The sequence below is a fragment of the Camellia sinensis genome, chromosome 3 (assembly GCF_055761805.1).
Source record: "Camellia sinensis isolate YWXY chromosome 3, ASM5576180v1, whole genome shotgun sequence".
Taxonomy (NCBI): domain Eukaryota; kingdom Viridiplantae; phylum Streptophyta; class Magnoliopsida; order Ericales; family Theaceae; genus Camellia; species Camellia sinensis.
The window spans coordinates 18966901-18975493 of NC_138963.1; the positions used below are offsets into that span (position 1 = coordinate 18966901).

At 29.5% G+C, this 8593-nt stretch overlaps 1 protein-coding gene across 1 annotated transcript; it reads left to right on the forward strand.

Annotated features, from left to right (window-relative positions):
- Positions 1 to 2290: 2290 nt before the first annotated feature.
- Positions 2291 to 6703, forward strand: LOC114316842 (laccase-17). Its single transcript, XM_028263525.2, has 6 exons — positions 2291 to 2588; positions 2838 to 2989; positions 3520 to 3764; positions 3860 to 3988; positions 4875 to 5843; positions 6150 to 6703. The coding sequence occupies exons 1-6, from the start codon at positions 2478 to 2480 to the stop codon at positions 6278 to 6280; spliced, it is 1737 nt and encodes a 578-aa protein (XP_028119326.2). The 5' UTR covers positions 2291 to 2477; the 3' UTR covers positions 6281 to 6703.
- The last annotated feature ends 1890 nt before the right edge of the window (positions 6704 to 8593 follow it).

Consider the following 8593-nt stretch of genomic DNA (forward strand, 5'->3'; position numbering starts at 1 on the left):
GAGAGATCCATGGGAGAGCCATGTCATGATTCTCTCTCTAACTACTTTGCTTTCTTCTTCACCTAATATCTTATCTTTATCATCTCTTTGTTTTTGTGTTCTTAGTTCTCTTTGCTTTTTTGTTCTTAGTTGTGACTATTGAAGAATCTAAGCCTCTCATCATTTCTAGAGAATTCGAATTTTCTTCAAAGATCTTCGAAAACCTTCGAATTTTCCAACAACATTCTTGAACCCTCTCATACAAATATCAATCTAATTTTTTTTATTACGCTTCCAATAAAAGTGAGATATATTCATTTGTTAAAGTGTGATGTTTAATTGTTTTTGTAGTAGTGATGGAAAAGCTTGAAAATACAATAATGTGTTTCTTCTTAATAAAGTATTAATTCATTGAACTGCATGGTTTGGTATGGCAAAAACTTGATTGGGTTTTTCTGAGAATGCAATTTTTATATCTTAGAAGGGAAAGGAATTAAAAATGAGTAAACATCAAAGCTGTTATGGTTGAAGAAGAAGAAGAAGAAGAGTAATAAGGAACAACCGACAACTAACAAGATGGTGTTAAATGGGTAGGAGATTGAAGGCTACAACCCAACCATGACTCTACTTATTATTAATATTTGTACACTCGGAATAAAGGGTATTTTATTTTCTACTCAAACCAATGGTTGATTGTGGCATGGACTTGGAAATGCCATGTGAAATGACATTTATGACCCTCTTTTTGCTTCTCAAATGAAAATGACATCTGAATTGATAAGTGGGTATGTTTTTTACATTATTGATGAAGGTCTAAGTCTTCTTTTGTTTACCCAGTTCACTGGCTTAGGAAGTGACCTTTGAATATGAAATTTATCTTATTGGGATGGATCTAAACACCGCTCTAGTAGCTTCCCTATTAAAAAAAATGGACTAGATATACGCCTGCATCCTCATTCACAGTGATGGCACAAATTCTAAGAGTTTGTTAAAGGGTATCTTTACATTATCCAGTTAAATTGCCATATATATATATATATATATATATTTCAAAGATAAGAAAAATTGTGAAGGGAACTGAATAGAGGACAAATTTTTAATTTAGGAACATATCCACATAGAGTGAGAGAATATGTATATATATATATATAGAATGGACAAAATGAAATGAAAGAATTTTTTTTTTTTCTTCTCATGGTTGGGTTAGAAAAAAGAGAAAAAAACGAATAATTATTTATCTGCAGATTTTTTTTTAACATAAAAAAAAATATGTAAAAATAATTTTATGTTATGTCCTCAGACAAATTCAAAGTAGAAGATAACATAATCCTTCTTTTTACTTTTTTTCTTTTTTCGTTTGTACTTAGAAAAGTTTAAAGAAACAGCAAAAAGAAAAGAAGAAAAAAAATCCCAAAATAGGAAGTCAAGAACTATTTCAAGGCTAGATGTCAGCAACAAACAATCTTCTGCCTAGAGGAGAAGGGTCCTCCATGACAACCAAATGCGATGCCAATTCAAACCCCACAAATATACGAGTGAACCAAAAAAAAAAAAAAATTTTTTTTGAGCGGTAAAAACAAAACAAATTATATTAGTGATTCTTGTATTTTTTTTACTTTTTGTGTCAATTTGATCCCTATAGTTTAAATTGTATCAATTTTGCCTTTTAATTTTTTATATTGTGTCAATTCAATTCAATTGATAACATCTATTAAGAAATTTAATATAAATAAAGAACAAAATTTAATAAAAAAAATTAAATCATTTCAAATTGAACTTTAACTCTACAATCACCTTGAGAAGACTATTTTGCCCATTGATTATAGTCTAATTTTTAAAAGGACATATATCAATTAGACTATATTAGCATAATTTTAAAATTCTAATAATAAAATAGAGTAATTTCATATTAGTGGATGTTGGGAAAAATATTTTCATATTAGTGGTAAATATTATAAACATTAAAAAATAAAATTTTAAATTTTTTCATGAATTTACAATTAATTTTTGAAGATATCTCTAACATGTACATTTTCCCTAATAAAATTGATATAATTAGAATTACAAATTTCATGAACTAAGGATGTAATTTATCTAAAATAGGACTTACTATCAAAAGGGGTATTTATGGAAATTGAGAAAAACCGTTAGAAAGATTAATATTCAAACATTAATAAATCTAATATGTCTTGGACAGCACTCTAATGTCAAGTTGGGCCAACAGCCTTTAGTCAAATCAATATGCAATTTGTTATATTGAGAAAGAGAGATGGGGTCTATATCTAGGTGACAATTTAATCCTAATAAGATCATCACCTAATTAACCAAACATATAAATAATTCATTCCTAACTTACTATATATACACACATTCCCTTCGCTTGTCTCTCCATATGCACCAATCTGATAAGTTTTTTTTTTGGAGTGATCACTCAAATCAACCCACATTTTCTCTTCTCTTATAGCCCTTTTTAATCAAATACAATTTGTAACTTTAGTATGTGTTCTAGCTTTCCAAGGGTTGTACTCTTTGTGCTGAGTGCTTTTTGGGTTTTTGCTGAACTTGTGCTTGCAAAACATGCAGGCATCACCAGGCACTATAAGTTTGATGTACGTATGACATTATAGTTCAACTAATGCATTCCAGGGTTGTACGTCGAGCATGGCATTTTTTCTTCGCAAAATTCTTGTCACTATGTTCATGATGCACTGTAAATCACATTTATATCATGCAAAGAGTGCATTGAGGATAGGGAATATACATTCTAGAAATAAATATCCCTAGATGTTTTTATAATAAGATTGTTTTTATTCGTGTTGCTTTGTTTTGTGTTTTTTTGATCCATGAAATTTACACAGATTAAGATGCAAAACGTGACAAGGTTGTGCCAAATAAAGAGCATTGTGACAGTCAATGGCCAGTTTCCAGGGCCTCGGATTGTTGTCAGGGAAGGCGATACAATGTTGGTTAAGGTTGTTAACCATGTTCAGAATAATATCACCATTCATTGGTAGGGAAAAATCTTAATTATCACTGCCATATATTTTTTTACTGTTTTACATCACCTAAGTCACAAAATTATCCACTTTTCTATTTTTTTAATAAATATTTCTAAATAAGAAATCAATCATAAGTTATTACGTGTTAATGGGGTGAGATTTTTTTGTTGTAATTCAAGCGGTCATGATGGGACACTCACGTGTCAATGGGATGAAATTTCATATTCAAATCAATAGTGTGACAACTAACTGACAAACTTCTTATTATGTGACGTAAAAAAAATATCTTACTAAATTTTTTAGCACTAGACACAAGACATTATTTAGTATTTTTAGAAAAAATCTATGTAGTGCTCAGTTATTTATTTGTGAAGGTGTCACAACCTTTATATCTGAGGAAAGGAAAACCTAATAAAGATATTTATTTAGGTATATCATTACTCATATTTAGATATATATGTGTTGGTTTTAATTTTGAGCATTCATGATTTATGTAGTTGACTATCTTGTGGTATGATGTATATATGACTTGAATTTGAAGGCATGGAATAAGGCAGCTAAGGAGTGGGTGGGCAGATGGACCAGCATACATTACACAGTGCCCAATTCAGACTGGTCGTTCCTATGTTTATAACTTCACCATTACTGGCCAAAGAGGGACCTTGTTTTGGCATGCTCACATCTCATGGCTCAGAGCCACTCTCTATGGACCCATTGTCATCCTCCCCAAGCCACATGTCCCTTACCCATTTCGTCATCCCTACAAAGAAGTCCCCATCATATTTGGTAATTCAATTAATCAATTAGTGCCAAGAAAGAAAGAAAAAAATGTCATCTTATTCCTAAATTAACAAAAGATTTGGTTGAAATTTTAACGGTAGGTGAATGGTGGAAAGCAGATACTGAGACAGTGATCAACCAAGCACAGCAAACAGGAGGAGCACCAAATCTCTCTGATGCCTTCACCATTAACGGTCTTCCTGGACCCTTCTACAACTGCTCTGCTAAAGGTATATAAGAGTATCTTCAATGTATTTAGGGCAAATTATCTCGGTAGTCCTTATATTTTGATTTTTGTGTCATTTTAGTTTCTATTAATTTACTTGATTTTGACTATGAATTTATAACTTTATTTTAATTTAGTCGAATTGATTATAATTGTTAGCATTTTTTAATAAAAAATGCGCACATAAATGACAAGTCTCATACTTGCTTAATTCAGTGAAGTAATCTCAACTAATTTAGTAATCATTCTGTTTTTTTTCTAGTTTTCAGAATTCATTTTTCAAAACATTTTACTTTTTCGTTTTTCATATTTTTTTGTTTTCACTTATTTTTTTAATATTTTAAGCAATTTTTAAAATTTTTAGACACATAACATAAATATACTTAGAAAGTATAATATTTGTGAAAAAAATCTTTAAAAGATTCACTAAATACCAAAAATATCAAAAAAATACTAAAATCCAATACTTTTTTAAAAAAAATATTTTTGTGTATTTATTAATTTTTTAAAATATTTTTTCACAAATAATTTACTTTTAAAATATATTTGAGTAAAGTACATCTAAAAAATTAAAAAATTGCTTACAATTTGAAAAATATTCACTAAAAACAAAAAACAAGAAAAAACACAAAAAATAAAAAATTTAATTTTCAAAAAACTGAATTCAGAAAATTGAAATTAAATATACTGAATAGTGTTATTAATTGGACTGAATTGATAAAAAATCTAAAATTAAGAATAAAAATTGAATCAATTGACCAAAATAATAAAAGAGACAAAATGTAAGAATTGTTAGTATAGTTTGCCTATATATTTATTTTTATCAAATTAATTATTATCAAACCGAACGAGTGTAGGAAATTGAAAGACATGCTATTCTCTTCTTGTAGATACCTTCAAGTTGAAGGTGAGGCCAGGGAAGACATACCTCCTCCGACTCATCAACGCTGCCATGAACGACGAGCTGTTCTTCAGCATCGCCAACCACACTCTCACCGTCGTCGAAGCCGACGCAGTCTACGTAAAGGCATTCAAAACCACCACAATTCTCATCACCCCAGGCCAAACCATCAACGTCCTCCTAAACACCAGACACCACCACCCCAATGCCACCTTCCTCATCGCGGCCAGGCCTTACGCCACCGGCCCCGCCACCTTTGACAACACCACCACTGCCGGAATCCTAGAATACCACTCACCACCACCCTCCACCCCCAACACCAAAACCCCCAAACTTCCCCTGCTAATACCAACACTTGCCGCTTTCAACGACACAATAATTGCGACGAATTTCAATAGAAAAGTTCGCAGCTTAGCAAATACTAAATTTCCGGCAAAAGTTCCTAAAAATGTGGATAGACATTTTTTCTTTACTGTTGGATTAGGGATAAGCCAATGCTCTCAGAACCAAACATGTCAAGGACCAAACAACACTAGAGTGGCAGCCGCCATTAACAATGTGACGTTCGTGCAGCCAAACACGGCACTTCTTCAAGCACATTTTTTCAACCAAGCGAAAGGCGTGTACACGACCGATTTTCCGGAGAACCCACCGGTGAAATTCAATTATACGGGCACGCCGCCGAGCAATATCATGGTGGCGAGTGGTACTAAGGTGGTGGTGCTGCAATTCAATACTAGTGTGGAGTTGGTTATGCAAGGCACTAGTATTATTGGGGCAGAGTCTCATCCTCTGCACCTCCATGGATTCAATTTCTTTGTTGTGGGTCAGGGTTTTGGGAATTATGATCCGAATAAAGATCCGGCTAACTTCAATCTGGTTGACCCGGCTGAGAGGAACACGGTTGGTGTGCCCTCCGCTGGTTGGGTTGCTATTCGCTTCCTTGCCGACAATCCAGGTTGGTACATATGACGCTGTTTGATTGTGTTTGTATTTTATTTTTATTTTTGTTATTCGTGTTTTTGAAAAAAAAAAACAAAAACAAAAAAAAACAAAAATGAAAACCTTGAAAGTATCCATCATTTTCATTTCTATGTAAAAACAATTTAAAAAAATTATAAACAAAAACAGAAATGAAAGTTCAATTTATAACCGCATTCAAAATGGATATATGATGCACATTTTAGATTTTAAATGTAATTTTATTTTTTGAAATAGGTAATATTTTTAATAATTATTAATTTTATATATCATTTTTTAATAGGAGTGTGGTTCATGCACTGTCACCTAGAAGTTCATACAAGTTGGGGATTAAAGATGGCTTGGGTTGTAATGGATGGACAGCGTCCCAATCAAAAATTGCTACCTCCACCGTCCGATCTTCCAAAATGTTGACCATAAGTTCCCTTCAAGTTTTGATTTATAGTGTGTTTGGTTAGAGATTTGAAGATGAATTTAAAAAGAGAAAGGGAAAAAATGTATAAATCTAAATGAAATATATGTATATTTTATTCACATTTCACTTACCTTTTTTATTTCTCTTTCCAAATCCTTCTTCAATCTCGCAACCAAACACAACATTAATCTTGTCTTGGTTTTTTTTTTTTTTTTGATGCTCTTTTATTCGTTTTCCTTTTAAATATCAAAGGTAAAGCAGGGACAAAATATTTTTTAGAATATTATAGGTTATGATGATTGTTTGGGATTCCATTTTCATATGCCCACTCAAACAAAAATAGATTTGAGTGCGAATTTTCAATATGTTATTAGGATTGTAATACAATTCAATTATTTAATAAAGACAATTGTTTCAACAAATTTTTTTTTTTTTTTGGACTGTTATCTTTTCTTTCTTTATTTTACTTTATTATTTGATTCACTGAAAATAAATTGAATTGAATTTTTTTTTTTTTGGTATCAATTATGAATGATTTGGTAACCTTATTTATATTTGAACAATCTCAATCATTATAAAACATGAAATAACAAATAATTAAGAAAATTATTGAAAATAGTAAATCTAAGTTAAGCTTAAAATTAGATGTAGGCCGGTTGGGTTTTAACAAAAATTAAAATTAAAAATTAAAAATTAAAAAGTCATTATAAATATCAAAGGTAAAGCGGGGACAAAATATTTTTTAGAATATTATAGGTTATGATGATATTTTGGGATTCCATTTTCATATGCCCACTCAAACAAAAATAGATTTGAGTGCGAATTTTGAATACTAGGATTCTAATACAATTCAATTATTTTATAAAGACAATTGTTTCAACAATTAATTAATTTATTTTTTGGACAATAGGACTGTTATCTTTTCTTTCTTTATTTTATTTATTTATTTATTTGATACACTGAAAATAAATTGCTAAATAACATGCTCAAGAAACACAGCAAACTCTTGAATTGAATTGAATTGATTTTTATTTTTATTTTTTTAAACTTATCAATTATGAATGATTTGGTAACCTTACTTATTTATATCGGTGAATTACACTAACGGTTTCTATAATTTGAAACTTGTGTTACTTTGTTCCTTGACTTTTTAATTGTGACACATTTGACCATGCGTTTTGAATCTTGTTCCAAATAAGGACAATTGAATATACCATTGCTCAATTTCAAAGGCAAAATCGTCAATTTGATAAAATATAAACGAATTTAACAAAAATAAATGTCAAATTTTTTTTTTGAAATTTTAAAAAATTATTTCTACGCACCAAAGATAAAATTATATAAAATTGATAAATATTTTACACATTTATTTATTTACCAAAATTAATTTTTATTACATGTTTAGATGATGATCATGTAATAGATGGTTGCTAGGCTTTTAATGTGTAATTGATATATTTAATATATGAAATATTTTTAGTTTTAGATTTTTTGATTTAATGGATTGGTTTAATAATGATATCAAAATTGTCCCTATATTTGACTTTGGAGAAATAGAAACCAATTTAATCAAAATAAAAACAACAACCCATGATCATCATCCAAACACATAATAAAAATTAATTTAGTAAAAAAAAAAACAAATGTGTAAAAGATTTATCAATTTTATATAATTTTATCTTTGGTGAGTAGAAATAATTTTAAAAAATTCAAAAATATATTTTTGATATTTATTTTTGTCAAATTAGTATATATTTTATCAAATTGACGACTTTGCCTTTGAAATTGATCAATGGTATTTTTAATTGTCCTTATTTGGAACAAGATTCAAGGTTTAAAATTCAAAATCAAATGTGTCACAATTGAAAAGTTAGAGATCTAAGTGACACGAGTCCCAAACTATAGGGACTGTTAGTGCAATTCACCATATTTATATTTGAACAATCTCAATCATTATAAAACATGAAATAACAAATAATTAAGAAAATTATTGAAAATAGTAAATCTAAGTTAAGCTTAAAATTAGATGTAGGCCTGGTTGGGAAAGTTAAATTTTTAACAAAATAAAATAAAAATTAAAAAGTTTAAATCATTCTTTATTATTTTTTTATACGTCTTTTTATAAATAAAATAAAATAAAAATTTATTATAAAAAATTAATTTTCAAACTAACACTTAGATCACAACAATAAAGTCACAAGTTTTGTTCTTTCCACTGTTTGCAATCAACCCATAAAATTCGAAGTGACTCTAAGCTTCTTCGGGAAAAAATAATAATTTAATCCCTGATTAATACGAGTGCATTTCATTTC

Excerpts from the sequence above, each read along its gene's own strand:
- LOC114316842 (XM_028263525.2), top strand. The coding sequence starts at position 2,478 with ATGTGTTCTAGCTTTCCAAGGGTTGTACTCTTTGTGCTGAGTGCTTTT. Across the intron at positions 2,990-3,519 it reads AATAATATCACCATTCATTG|GCATGGAATAAGGCAGCTAA; the intron begins GTAGGGAAAAAT and ends TTGAATTTGAAG. Across the intron at positions 3,989-4,874 it reads CTACAACTGCTCTGCTAAAG|ATACCTTCAAGTTGAAGGTG; the intron begins GTATATAAGAGT and ends CTCTTCTTGTAG.